Source organism: Curcuma longa, chromosome 5, assembly GCF_044706935.1.
Source record: "Curcuma longa cultivar G26 ecotype Majalengka, Jawa Barat chromosome 5, ITB_CL_G26_1.1, whole genome shotgun sequence".
NCBI classification, from domain to species: Eukaryota; Viridiplantae; Streptophyta; class Magnoliopsida; order Zingiberales; family Zingiberaceae; genus Curcuma; species Curcuma longa.
Window position 1 is genome coordinate 7268960 of NC_133865.1, and position 15572 is coordinate 7284531.

Here is a 15572-nt window from a genome sequence, read left to right on the forward strand (position 1 = left end):
AAATTGAATGGGAAAATGCAAATCAAACTGTCCTTACCTTCTTCATTTTCCCAAAATTTTATAAGACCATCAGTTGAACCTGAAAAGAACTAAGATATTATATACCATAACAATTCACAAATGCTAAATGGTATTTGACTGATAATACACTGAACAAATCATTTGAACGTAAAAAAGCAGAAATGACAAACCGGTAATAACTCCTTTATCAGATGGTGAGTATTCCACACAGAGAATCGGACCAGCATGACAAGACAAAACTGCTTCACATGTTCCTCGAGAAACAGACCATGTTCTAGCCGTCCAATCATCACTTCCAGTAAGTATGGTGTCTCCTACCATCCGTAATGACCTGATAAGATATGATGACTCAATCAATAGAAAGAAAAACAAAGATGATACATGTTATATCTCCTCCCAGGTTACCGAATCCATTTAGTGTGGCCAACAAGCTTTTGCATTTGTCTGCCAGCACGTATATCCCAAATATTTGCTACCCTGAGAAAGTGAACATATCAAAAACTCATCACACTATCTTTGTTAACAAGTAACATCATTAGCGTGTTTTGTGCATCACGTACACATCTCTTCCAGCTGCTGCTAACATCCCTGTGGAATCATCATAATCCATGCAAAGAACAGCATTTGAACAGCGACCAACTGTCACAACACAAGTATCAGTTCTGACATCCCACATCTTCACAGTACCATCATGTGCAGCAGTCAAAACACGTTCTCCAGAAAGCATTCGGACACAACTAACCTAAGATAAGTTCAAAAAAGGTTAGCTCAAACATCAACTAATTAAGCAACATCCCAAGCAGCTCAGCTGTGTAATCTAGTTTTGCTGTTCAAGGTGTCAAGCCCAAAATTAAGAGACGTGTCAAATAGGAGAAGTTGGTTCTGAATTTATTGTGCTTCTGAAAGAACCCAAGAACCAAGACCCAACTAAGTTCAAGATATGATCTGACCTCAACCTGACCTGTCAGATATTTTTGAATTTTGACTCGAATTTTTGTTTTCAGGTCAAAACTTTTTTATTCAAACTGGGTTAGTTAGTGATTATTTTAGTCTTTTGGATTTTTTTTCTAAAAAAAAACTAGTCTTGTGGTGGGTTGGGTTAGGTCCAATTGGGAATTTAACACATTGTTTCAATTTTATGCATATTTCTAAAATAGACTCTGCAGGTACTGCAGAATCTCTTTGTACACTGAGAAGGTATAATATGGTATAACATGCTGGGCGAAATGTGCTGACACACTTGTGAATGAGAATTACAGAAATATATTATTAAGTGGGAAGTTGACAAATTAATCATATTCTGAGGTGGGATGTTAACACATCATATATTCCAGATTTTTTAATGTTACAGTTCTAACTAATATTTTCTGTGTAATTTTATGGCAATGAAGCTGTTGCTGATGTTCTAAGGCATCAAGGCTTAAAATTAGCCAGAAGGGTTATATACCATACAAATATTGTGTGACTTTGCAAAACCAGAGACCCTCTTATGTAAGAGATTCAAAAGGATAAGCATAAACAAGTCTATTGCCATAGTTATTTTATTTACATAAGCAGTTCATAAATCACTAAAATACCGGTGCTTCATGGCCTTTTAGTTCTTCCAGAATCTGAGAAGTTTGCTTATCCCAAACTATGATAGAATAATCATCGGATCCTGATACCACTTTACTCCTATCAGAATTAATTGCACGTATAGGCCTGAAGGAAACAAAAATGTTATAGATGAATGTTTGTGTAGAAATGACCAGCTGAAGTCCCTGGTGGAAGAAAGCAGTCTTAAGCAAGTGAAATATCTCATAGCATGATAAGAAAATTTAAATATTGAGTACATTGCAACTAAAGGTTGAGAAATGAAAATCGCAAAGGAATTTGACCATCATACTTCTCACAAAATGGAACATAGAAAAACTGACCACCTTGCATGCAAACATAGGTTTTACTTTAAAAATATGAAGTTTTTCTCTGACTTATGAGTGAAATTTATCTCTAGCTAGGAATGGACCAAGAATTATCAAAAATGTTTTTCTGATCTTTACATTCAGATTGAAATGTGCTCGAACAGACACAGCAGGGACCTGCACAAGATAGAAGCCTGCATGCAGGTACATAAATATGCCATTTATTTTTTTGGGCACTAACTGGCCTACAAGAAGTGTTGTTTACCTATCCAACATATAATATTGTTGTAATTAAGAACTATGTTTGTGCCAAAAAGCAACAGCATCTAAGTCCCATAATGACTCATCAAAAGTTTCACGTTTAGATCAGGGAGGAAATACGGTGATGTTGGTCCAATAATTGAATTCATCCATATTGAAAGTTTATACCTCAGATAGATACAGAACTGATAAGTACTAATTCTTATTGTTTTCTTACAATTACATATATAGGTTTAAGGTCTCATTTGGTGCCTCACCAAAACGAGATTATGTAGGTGCCATCAGTGTATCATGTGACAGTGTGAGGTGACGTCGGTTAGCACTAACTAGGAGCAACAAAAAGGAGAGGAAAAAGATAATAATCATGTAGAGTCATCATTACAGAGCAATCTTGACAAGTTGAATAACTCGGAACAACAGCATCATGTTGAAGCCTATTTCAAGACAATATTCATTTTAGGGAAGAAACATCTTCATATGGCAATCAACGGAATGATGGATGAGCTGGCTGGTATTCTAGTAGAAATTGCAAACCCTAGCAGAGGGTGGACAACCAACACATGTAAGCCTTCTTTTTCTTATTTTTCCTCTCCTTCTAATTCTTCTTAGTCGTCGTCTTCTTCTTCTTCTTCCCTCTTTGTCCCCCTTTCACTAGACTACCAGATCAGCATAGCTAATCAATGTCAATCTATGTTATGTGTTGACATTGTTGGTACTAGTATGGGTGGGATCCTGGCAAGGCCTGAAACCGATTTCAATATAAATATTTTAAACCTTGACAATACCCTCCAAAATTTCATAATTGTAAAAAAGCACTTAGAGTTTCCTCTTCCTTTACAAGGGTCCTCTAATTGTTGCTTCAAATCACTTTAGTTAAATTAATTTTATAAAACAAATTGGGCATAGATATTAGTAATTGGTGATTAAAGTTATTACTTGTCATGAGTTTAGTCCCATATTCTATATCTAGTTATCATGTTAGTTGTTCACTTTTTACAAATACAACAACAACAATCAAACCTTATCCCACTAGGTGGGTCGGCTGATCCTTTTTAAGAAATAAGATAATAATTTTCCCTTTCAACTACTTCAAGATATGGGCAGTAGTACTTCTCATTCATCAGGATTTAGAATATTACTATTGTTTCTAAACCAAATAATTATTTAATGCTAAATCACAGTTAACAAAACTCTAAGAATTGATGTTTGGATGATACCTAGATTAGTGGAAACATGTGTTGGATAAAGAGTTATATGCTATAATGAGGTGTAGCAATGACTTGTCAGGACCACAATTGGTTGTATAAATTACATGATACATTAGGTATCACCTAGCACAACACAAAATCCAAAGCATATTCCGAACCAATCAAATCAATTTTTAACAACTTGGAACAAGTAATAATACGGTTGATAAAACAAGATTCTTTAGGGTAAAATAGACTGTTACCCAGTGTGCCCCTTGAGTGTTGTTTTAAGTTCAGAGCCACGTAGACTAGGATCCCAAATCTTAACCTGCAAGAATATAGGCATCACATATTCAGAAAGCGATCTTGTGATCCTAATCCACGTGAAGAAAAAGGAAGCAATAACTTGACTTTTTCACTTCAAAACAAACATAAGCAGAACTTGCAGAGTTAATTATATAAAGCAACCTGAGTGAAATCATGATCAAAGGGATTTGGAAAGCACATGTTTTTACAGATGTCATTATTTGTCTTGCACCACTTAAAATTGAACTTCCTATTTTCTTGCATTGCATAATATGATATGAGAACTCCTACAGATTTGTGGAACATGCTTCTTCCTTTTTTTTATGCACATCTACCTTTGTAAGCATATAGGATGTGGCTAGTAGTAAAAACTGAAAAAAATTGTGACCCAAAAACTAATAAAAAAGAAGGCAAGATAAATATAAGATGCTAAAATCAAGTAAACAACACTAATGGAAGTTGCTAGTGAAGTTTATCTTTTCCTAGACACGATACATCTTTGTTTGTTGGTCAGCATACTCTGGGAACAAACTTATTGATGTTTAAGACAACGATGAGTCGATGATGCTAATAGAACAGATTTCTTTGAAGATAGAGAACAACATCCGGATATACATCCAACAATCTGAATATTAAATATTTGCTGGGAGTAAATTCAGTAATTTGGAGGAGGAAGAAACATATTATAACTGCAAGATACAATGATAAAGTAGAGAATCATGTTATAGTTCATAGTGTCAATGAGTTGTTGTGTTTAACAACTTATAAATGAAATAACTTCTGCTTAACTGAACCTGAGCTTGTACTGTGACATCTGAGAAGCTATTTACATTGCTTACAACCAAATCTTCAATGAATGAACCGAGCATATCAAGGTCGGTTATCATTAGGTTTAAGATGTACTCAAGAATTAGTATCTACCAGGCACTGAAATGCTATTCCATTTTGGTTGGCATGGAAAAACATACCATTCCTGTTACATGCCTTGTATTTTATCTTATTTCATGTTAAATTAGGATTAATTGTGTTTTTAATGGCTAATTAATGTTACATCTAACAAATTAGGATTAACAGGGGGTTTTAATTGGAAATTTAAAGGAGTAATTTGGTTAAAATTGGATTAAACTTTGGTTTGTTTTCAAGATAATTTGATCAACTTCAGTAGATGAAGCCCAGTTTTGGTTAGGATTCTTCTACCAATAGCTGTAACCGCCAATCTTTATCTCTCCCGCCTAGTGATTTCTTCCTCCCTATCCTCTAATGTGATCCAAATTCTCCATTTTTCTCCAATCGTAGCTGCAACCTAAGCACTCTTCTCTCTTTGATACTCAAGTTCTGGTGGTTTCTCCTCCAAGCTAGTCGATGATCGAGCAAGATTTGCAATGTCTCTTGGACAAGCACCAACCACAAACAAAGAAGCAGTAATACTCTCTTTCATTTTCCTTTTTAAAGCAACTGTGAGGAATTCTTCCTCTCTAGTCATGTGTAGCAACCAACCTTCCTTGAGATGAGCTTATTCCTCTACTTTTTTGTTCTTTTTCTCCCAATCCATGAGCAATAGACGTTGTGAGTAGCTTATTCTTCTTTCTTTTCTTTTCAATCTCCAAAAGTGAGCATTAGATCAGCCTTTTGCGAGTTGATCATCAGACGTGAAAGTTTCACTTTAAGTTACGGAAGGTTGATCCCTTGTAAGCCATCCTAGGTTGGTTGATGTCTTGTTCTAGAGTTGTAGCTTTACTAAGGTGTCATTTGTACAAATTGGATATAAGATAGCATTCTTTTGGTAGGACTTTTGGTTCTGCTATCTTTTACAACGTTTAATTGGATGTTTTGGTTATCATATTAGAATCAGCATTTACTATTAAGCACAGAGATTATAATTTGTATGAAACAGCAATTAGTTTTCAAACCAACCAAGCAATCAGTGCTTCCACTGATGAAAAAACCAGCATCTTCACGGTCACCAACAAGATCCCAAACTTCTCGTCTTGTAACACAGTGAAGAGCAGTGATAGCGCCTGTATGACCTTTTAGTATGCGCATGCTGGATTGAAGTTTCTTCTGCCCAGGAGGAAGGTCTCCCTTTGCAGAATCAGCACCAGTCTTTGTGCCATCACTTGAGACTGATAAAGAAAGCATGTAGGAATTGTGAGATACCTTAAATTATTTAGCAGATCAAGTACAACTCCAACATTGGACAGCTTGGTATTTTCATCTTTACAAAACATGATGGTGAGCGTCCTACTTACGAACTCGGCCAAAAGAATTAGCTCTGATACTTCTGTCTCTGCTAAACATGCTGTGCACCCAACTCCGCCCAACAACAGAGGCTTCTGTAGGTTCGTGACTTCCATCTGCTCCGTCCTGTAAATGAGGCGAGGGCAATCCATATGGTAACACAGACTGGCCTTTCCCAGACGAGAATCCCCAATAACCCACCCGAAGTTGTTGGATATGTGACAAAAATGCCCTGAGCTTTATCTGAACAATATATGGATAAGTGTTAACTGAGATACACAGGGGGATATAACATTTTCATAGAGCTGATGAAGAAATAAGATAACTCACAAGCTGTTTGTAACCTAGGTTGTTTTTCTCTGCAATTTTCTCAATCATGTTCCAAGCATCAGAATCAGGAAGTCCTAGTCCATCCTCCAAGATGAAGTAGAAGGCATAATTAAACAGGGAGATCAAAATGAAACCCAAAGAACCCCAGTTTAGGAAAGGTAGATACCATGTGAGTTGCAATTACAATGAGCTGAGCAGTGACTAAAGTTACATAGTTCGCTGACCTGATGATATCATGACAGTAAATTATGAAAATTTAAAAACAAAGTGTACAAGAAACAAAATTCTAGACGCATAATTCTGCAATTATGTCAAAGATGAAAGCTTACATGAAGTTTTTGTATGAAAGAAAGGGTTGAAAAGTGTGAATATTATCAAATTTTCTCAGCCAAGAAAAGTTTAATTTTTCAGGAAAACACTTCATTGAAACTTGCAAGTACATTTTGATGCATTCTTTCCTTAAGTAAAATTTAGAGCAAAGATAAACATATGTTGAAGGATTCATATTCAAACTGAATGAAGACATACTGGAGAAACAAAACTAGAAACCAGGAACCAAGGAAATAAACCAGATGTTGCTAGCAAGAAGAATCAGAACCTACTTGTTTGCAGACTGCTCCATTAGATACTCAAAATAGGCATCCCAGAAGCTGCAGAGAAAAGAAAATCCAAACTTAGATTGATGATAGGAATGACTTTTCTCTTCTAGACAACAGCATGTGTAGTCAAATCCATGTATTAACACTTGAAGGATATGGCTATAAGATGCAATTTTGTTGCATTCTGGTATGTAAAACACCTAATGAATGTTGCTGCACGAGGCAACTTCTTGGCATTATTACTTGGTGTACATGCTGACCTGACAATCTTCCAAATTTCCTTTTTTAATAACATTATCACTTCAGATATTATATGAAAACTGTGAGAGACCTTCAAAAATGAATAAAATGTCCCAGACTCATAAATAATAATATGAACTAGTTGCTACCCTCCATTCATTATTAATGGTTGAGCAACTGGTTCATGCGACTTGACTCATCTTCCATCCATTATGTTAAGCAGTTTCTCATATGCATTACAAGATAAAATGACAGTAACAAAAGATGCAATCTGATATTTAGACCATATCATCACCTTCTATCTATGATGCAAAATAAAATTTATATTGGTTTAAGCAAGAAATTACCTAATACAAATCATTTACTCAGGTTGATGCTGGTTTTAGTGAGAATGTAGCACTAGAAGAAATAGAATGCAACAGAAAGATTGTAACTTCACCATCAAAAGAAGAATAACACACAGAATTATGCTACAAGAAAACCCTAAGTTACTATGTTTGTGTATTATGCTCTTAGATCTACTTGAACCTCTTTCATTTTAAAGTCTATGCTGAATTACAGAAAATACGCTAAATCTATCCTGAAGAATCTTCAGATACAAGTAAAAATTAATTTTATGCTGCAATTGTATCTAAAAACAAAGCAAATAAAACTCTTTTTGACTAAACTATAAGAAAACTGTAATAAATTTAATTTTTAAACCAAAGATTAAAAAAATTGAGAGACAGAGAGAGAGTATTCTGAGGAGCCTGGTTTGTTAGCAAAAGTTTGTCCATGATTGAAGACCATAGGTGACAGGTTACCTTTAGAGCTTTTTAATAAACAACATTGTAAAGGGGAGGTTTGGTCTCTTGATCCTGCATGATTCATGGGATTGTGGTAGTGAGACTGTCATTTTGGTGCAACATTCATAGGAATTCATAGACATAATTTGTTTTTGACTTATGAATCAACCAACCAGAAAATGTTAATTGATTATGAGGAGGCATTGTAATTATAAGCTAGTTCTAGAAGGAATTTTGTATTAAAATACTCCCATTTTATTGAAGCATTTTTGGGGCCAAATTACTGTTTATCAGGTTATTACTTATTAATCCTTTCTTGGGATGAAAAATGTAATTATTTTTTGCATTTCAAATGTGACAGAAACTAGTTGAAAGTATTATTAACTGAACGTGAAGTGTTCATAATATTCTAGTTTAAAGATAGTTAATAAAATAAAATCATCTAATGTAAATTTTATTTACACAAGCATTAGTAGTATCATAACATACCATGCAATTTGTTTAGTTGAATCATTTGTACATAAATGTTAGTTAAAACTTAGTCTGAAACAAAACAAAATGGTTTAGAATATATTTGCAAAATCATGAGTGGTATCAGAAACTTGGAAATGCAACTACAAGATTCCAAGCAAACTGCATTGTTGAATCAGATACAATTCTTTTAAATCCAAATATTTGAAATTCCACATGAAGACATATTTCAATCCCACATTAAGGAAAAAATTTATTGAATGAAATTAATTGCAATAAGATTATAATGGAACTCTTCTGCCCACATGATAAAGAGTCACTAACTGGCATCAATCAGAATATCATCCTTATGTTTTTTTTTGGGTACTATCCAAATTAATAGAAATTTGAATTCAGGATAAAGGCTGCACCACATCAATATGAAGAACTATGCAATGTATATTCAAACCTACAGGTTCGAAGTATTAGACAGACTATTAGATGTATGTTAATTGCTTAAAGAAACTATTTGAAATTACTTGAATTTTTCTCCATATTAGAATTGGAATAATTATTGGATACCATGTTTCTGTTTAGCTATAAAAATCATTCAAAAACATTACTGCAGTATTTGTTCAAGTAGCTCAAATAATGGTTCATAAAACTAAATACCGTAGCTCATCCCAAATGCAAAGAGATAGAAGATGCCGTTGAACATAATCTGGAACATTGTTGGAATCCTTTCTATACATTTCAGCAGATACTTCAAGAGCATCTCTGATGGTAGCAATGTCATTTCGAGAGGAAGCTCTGTTTATAGCAGTTTTGAGCTGGCCAAATATTTACAACTTAAGTATTTAAGTTAAATAAAATGTTTATATGGTAGTTGCAACCTGCTAGCAATTGTAAATAGCAACATATAGAAGTAAATGAACAACTATCAAAGATCAAAGTAGCAAAGCTAATCAAAGCAATAATCATCTTTTAACTGTCTGATTGGAAGCACTTCAGTGCCACCAACTTGACGTCTCAACAGAAGTTAAGCCTATTAGCACACCCCATAGGTCCAAATGTGGGGTTGATGTCACCATAGTGAGGATAATCTGATCCAAAGTAGATGAGATTAGTTGGAAAATTGCAAGTTCAGTGCCACCAACTTGATGTCTCATTTGTCCTTAAGTGATGACAATTTCTTGAGGCTTTATATCATGATCATTAGAAGGAATCATCAATGAAGATTCTGCAATACCTCAACAATGCTGGAAGAAATGATCACTTGTATTGTGATTGTGGCCATCTTTTGATTATAAGGTAGGCATGTGAAGTTTGGACAAGTTCTCAGACAACTAGGCAACCCACATTAGTCTATTGTGTTTTTCTATGAGACAATCCAATATCTTGTTAGAGTAAGAAACAAAGTGTAATGACTAAATTTAGTTCACGGGTAGAATACAAGGCCATGGCTTATCTCACACGTAAGTTTGTTTGGCTCAAACAATTGATGACCAAGTTGAGTAGTGCTTCTGCTGTGCCGATGACACTATATTACAACAATCAAGTTGCCTTGCACATTAGTTCAAATCTAGGAAAAAGGTACAATCCAAAGAGATCATTTCCTTCATTAGTTCTAGTGACTAGCTAGTTAAAGAGTAAACTAGTAACAAGGCAAAACAAAAATATATAGAGGGTAAAAGTTTGGGGATTTACCCTAATAAATTCTCCAACTTTAACTGAAGAAATTGACAAAAGTATCAACATGTATTTCAAATTAATAGTTTTACAACACCAGACCCTATGACTCACTTAAACATTTGTTTGCCATAATCTGGAATAAGGTATATATTGATTATAAATGCAAGACTTATATCTATCAAAAGTTCTAATTAGTATATTGCAAACAGCTAGGATCCATCATTCTGATATGGTACATTTTACTAGTCTGTCTTATCCAAGAAACACAAGATAATTCAACTTCAGAGCAATAGAAGATACACAGACTAAAGCTTGTCTTTTATCCAGCACAGACATAGAAGACAAACATGAAATAGCAATTAGTCAGAAATTATTATCAACCCACCAGTTCTTTTACTGCAATGAATTGTTCATCAGTCAAACGGCATTGCCAACCCTGTGAAAATAATTTCATTGTGAATATATGTGCAAATACTAGGTTTACTGATTCCATATTCATGAAGTTTCATGATGATATTTACCGAAATAATATGCTCCCTTATACATTCAACAAACCCACTACCACCAATCCCCTCAGCATCAGATTCAATTAGAGCTGTAAATTGTGGTCATAAAAAGAAATGAGATTAGAAAGAAATACCTCACAATTAAAACAAAAAATATCAGCAACACATTATGTTAGGAGTTAGTACCAAGAATGGTGCCATATTCAAATGATGAAAGAGGATCCTCTGTTGCCCCAAGCCTTAGAAGACGTAACCATAAGCCCTAACCAACCAAGAATTGTATGATTGTGAACATCTAGTGTGCTTAGATCAGAGGAAACAAATCAAAGGAAGCAATATAATGTCTAGCCCAAAGAAATTATGCATGACCATAAAATGGATATAGATAATAAAATACAAAAATCATCAAAGAAAGCAATAAACATTACTATCAAAGAGAAACAAAGATAAATTATAGTATACCGTATGTGATTGTTCTTTTCATAACTCCATTGACATCATATTAAATCAAAAGTCCTAAGTTCTTTTTGGCAAGCCTTTTAAGAATCTGATAAACACTAAATAAATCAAATTTGATGAGTTGTGAATCCCGTGAAATAAATTCAGATAAATCATGTGAAACTAGCAAAATTAAAGACAGGACAAGAGCAAATTTACAGTCGCACAAAAAAAAACATTGTTGATTTTAAGAATTGTAACTTTATGTCGAAGTTTGTTTTTGAATAAATAAAATATGCTATTGAACTTATTTCAGTAATATCAACTAGCATAATTGGCAACTGCATACCTTGCATAGAATTATGAAAGAAAAGAGAGAAGAGAAAAAGGAAAGCATAAAGTGGAAATTTTGAAGAAAAAAATATAAAAAATGATTAAAAACTTCTGGTTGAATACCTCAATTATCTCATTTTAATTTGACAAAGGAATCAAAACTGAACACTTGATTTGATTTATGTGTGTGATTACAAACAAACATAGTTCATGCAACCAACCGAAACGGGAAACAGTTCACATGAAACAAAATAAATTTCTCCTGAAAGGACTGGATGAGAATTCATACACCACGGGAGTAATAAATATGCAAATTCCATAACTAGGACTCTACGAGTCTAAGATATAATCAAGAATATGATTTGAAGTGTCGACCTATGCCGCCCAAAACGAGCGATATTTATTGTTTCAACACGTAACCGGCACCACAACCACAAGGTTGTTGCGACCTCAAGATAGCCTTGTGAGATCGTGGAGGATATCATGACCCCACAACGACCATCTGCAAAGGCGAGGGTGCGAACCATCCATGGGGGCACTAAAGGTGCCACTACCCCGCGGCAGCCCTCCACGAGGGCACGGTGACCCTACACAAGGTTGTGAATGTTGCCAATAATAGTTATAAAATATTAAGAATTATTTTAAATTTTTTAAATAAATTTAAATATTAATAAAATAAATTATAAAATAATTTAAATTTTTTAATATATGTTGAAAATTAAATATGAATTTAAAATAATCTAAAAATTTTCCAAAATATAATTCTTAAACATTTCAAATGAATTTCAAAAAATTAAAAATTTACAAATACATTCAAAAAATAATTTAAGACCTTCATATGATTTTATAATTATCTTTGAGTCTTTCAAATAATTTTATAATTTTAGATTTAATTTTAAATTTTGAGAATTACTTATTTTTTATAATAATTTTTATAAAAATTTAATAAGCATTATCTTATAAGAAAATATTGAAATATGAACTCAACACCTCAAAATATAACATTAATAATGAGCATATTTAATAATCAAATATTTAAAAAATAATTTTTAATTAATATATACTTATATTTAAATATTAAAAAAAATACTGAAATTGTATCGGTACCAAGGTTTAAAATATCGAGCCGTGTCGGAATTTCGGTCCCGGACCGGAACAATACAGTTTCGGTACCGTATCGTACCGTGCCGGTATAGTTTCGGTATTTTTAAAATATAAAATATATTAATTAAAATAAAAAATTTAATCTAAATATTTAAAAATAAAAAATAAAATTTTTTTGATAATTTTATAGGTTTTAATAAAGCCTATTTAAATTATCCTGAATTATAACTTTGACCTATAGCTAGGAATTAATTATTAAAACCTAATTAAAACCCTAAGTTTTAAAAACAAAAAAAAAAGAAAAATCGCGCGCCGCGCGATCAGTGCGCGCGGCCCGTGCGGAGCATCACCGGGCCCCGACGACATCGCCGGCCCCGGGCGACGCCTCCAACAGCGTCGCCGTCCCCGAGCGGCGCCTCCGGCCCCGGACGCCTCACCGGCGTCGCCAAGCCTCGCGACGCCTCCGGAGGCGTCGCCGAGCCCGGGCGACGCCTCCGGAGGCGTTCTCCGGCCGGAATTCTTGTGCCGGCGCTGTGCCGGTGCCGCGGCGGAACGAAATTTTTCGTGCGTATCGGGCAATACAACACGAGATTTCAATCCTTGATCGGTACAGTATAATACAGTACCAAAACTATATCGTTCCGGTCACCGAAACACGTCGAAATTCTAAACCTTGATCAAGAACCCACCTGCAATTTCACTTTTATATCTAAGACCATCCTGTCTCTCTCGGCCTGAAAATAACAACCCAAAAGATTGGTCAGCGACTTTACTGATGCTTATATAGAATCCTTGCCCCAAGATGATTGCAGAGAACTTACAGCTCTCTCCATTGAACTTAAACTTTCTGCTTTTGGATCACCATTGGCTACCACTGGAGAACTGGAAACATGAAAACAGAAAGTTAAGTCTAAGAAGAGAATAAGACATCCCTGAAAAAGCTTTTTAAATCTCATATTTTGGCAGGTAAAACAAAAATGCCACACTTTCAAGACATAGTTTAATTGGAGATGCAATAAAAATGAAGCTTCACCTAATAGTGTGCCTCCCAGAATGAGCAGAGTTTGCCAATGCCAGAATTGACCTGCGCTTCTCTTCTTGCTCTTCTGTTCTAATTGTTGAAGGAAACCGCTTATAGCAGTGCCTAGAACCCGGCTCTGAGAGACAAAAGAAACAGAGTTCAACAGCGGAGGAAAAGATCAAAGTTACCACCCCAGCATAATCCTTTAATCAAATAGTAATCAACAATATAAAATTTAGTGTGCGTTCAAACCTGGAAATATTGTAATTAATTTGAATGGAACATTATATGGACGTGACAGGTACCTGAAACTTCAACTTCAGTCACTGATACAGTAGTGATCTCAAATTCTGAAGATGGTGATGGAAAAATTGAAATAGGGTCCTGACCCCTCCCTGTGGCATCTTGTAATTTGTCCAGTAGATTATTGCCGCTTTCCTCTGACATGATACATCTTTCCAAATAGTCCATAAAACCTTGCGACTCTAAGAACTGAGTCATCTGACAGGATAAGAAGAATGCAAATGAACCACTCAGAAGTATGATAGAGCATCAACTCCATATGTCTGGAGACCATTCTAAACTTGGGCATTACAGATTTCACCCATAGCCAATACAATAGTTATTTAATTACTTCTCTATGGGTACAATTGATGCCCACAAGTTTGCTAATAATGGATGAATATGCACCAACATAATGACTTGCATATAAATATGATCTAAATTCTAAACTGCATGCCGATACACACTTTTATAAATCTTAAATATTCTTAAAAAAAAATAGCATTGTTGTTGTGCTAAAAAGAAGAGTGTGTTTTGTTGAACAAAATTTGTAGTCTTAAAATACATAGTAATTAATAAAAAAATTCACATTAACAAACATTTCAATCTTAGTGATGCTTGACAATTTAGTAGAAGGAACTGCAATGCATCAAGATGTAATTCAATATGAAAATTTTATATCCCATCAAACAAATAGCACCATTAAGTTGATAATAAAAGTGCAATTATTTGGAAATTAAATTTAAATAAGAATATAACACGAACAATCAAACTAAATTCAAAATGAGCAAATTTAAAATAATCCAAGATAGTAGAATTTAGCAGTAAGTGCACATAGAAACAAAAATTATACCATTAACATTGATTCAATAGGTTCACCAGTAGCGCGAGAACATTTCTTCAAAAATGCTTGAGAATTGAACACGTTTGTAGTTGGTTCCTGGAAATCAATGATACTAGGACCTGAGGAAGTTTGTTGATGCGTACAAATACATTTATAAAACAATTTTAAGAGTAACTTACAATGAAATTACGATATCCACTTAGGAGCAATGCCAAAAACCTTAAAAATATCAATCTGCACAATTATATTTTTGAGAAGATCATTCAAACAGCCACATGGAGAGGTTAAAAATACCAGAAAGATTACATGTCATTAGTATGTTATTATCCTCTAAAAAACTAAACAGAAATTTACACACAAAAAAAGTATGTGTGAGAGAGAAGCAAAACAGGAAAATGATTACAGAACTTCACGTCACTGATAGCTAGCCACATGGACAGGTTAAAATTACTAGAGATTACATGCTATTAGTATGTCCTTATCCTCTAAAAAATTAGAACAGAAACTTTTAATTCACATATAAACAGAAAAAGTGTATGAGAAAGAGAAGCAAGAACAGAAAATGATTACCTACTTCACGTTACAGATAGCTAGGTACATGTAAATTTTGAAATACAGACAACACCCTTGTTATAAAGTTGTAGAACTTATATGTAATCTCCAATTAAAGGAAAGATAGTTTTACTTTCTAATAGTTTTACATACAAATAACCTGTTAAACCTGCACCAGTTGAACCAACAGAAACTTTTTCTATCCAACAGCATGATGAAGTACTTAAAAGCAGCAATCTGTTCCTCCCATGATCCAAAGAAATATTAAACCATCATGCCACATCCATAGGAAATATTCTTAAACCCAAATGTACAATATTTGTTAGGTGTCATTTGCTTAAGATTTACAGTGTCATGGCATAGTACATACTACATACCACAAGGTAACTCTATCAAAACCATATAAATTGAAGTGACTCTTGTTTATGAAAATTTTGACCTTTTGATGATTAACATGACAGCCAAGAAGTGATAACGACTAA

General features: G+C 34.2%; 1 protein-coding gene across 1 annotated transcript in view; it reads right to left on the reverse strand.

Moving 5' to 3' along the window:
• Nucleotides 1–15572, reverse strand: part of LOC141829243 (DENN domain and WD repeat-containing protein SCD1) — a 30073-nt gene that overhangs the window by 3177 nt on the left and 11324 nt on the right. Inside the window, exons 9-29 of the mRNA XM_074716669.1 lie at nt 14718–14772; nt 14548–14634; nt 13718–13913; nt 13425–13548; nt 13213–13273; nt 13081–13125; nt 10703–10778; nt 10532–10605; nt 10396–10446; nt 8991–9148; nt 6847–6894; nt 6411–6468; nt 6245–6328; nt 5926–6157; nt 5591–5799; nt 3634–3698; nt 1599–1722; nt 582–763; nt 427–498; nt 192–352; nt 38–79 (exon numbers count right to left, since the gene is read on the reverse strand). Coding sequence (XP_074572770.1) covers nt 38–79; nt 192–352; nt 427–498; nt 582–763; nt 1599–1722; nt 3634–3698; nt 5591–5799; nt 5926–6157; nt 6245–6328; nt 6411–6468; nt 6847–6894; nt 8991–9148; nt 10396–10446; nt 10532–10605; nt 10703–10778; nt 13081–13125; nt 13213–13273; nt 13425–13548; nt 13718–13913; nt 14548–14634; nt 14718–14772 — 2204 coding nt within the window. The remainder of the gene's footprint in view (nt 1–37; nt 80–191; nt 353–426; nt 499–581; nt 764–1598; nt 1723–3633; nt 3699–5590; nt 5800–5925; nt 6158–6244; nt 6329–6410; nt 6469–6846; nt 6895–8990; nt 9149–10395; nt 10447–10531; nt 10606–10702; nt 10779–13080; nt 13126–13212; nt 13274–13424; nt 13549–13717; nt 13914–14547; nt 14635–14717; nt 14773–15572) is intronic.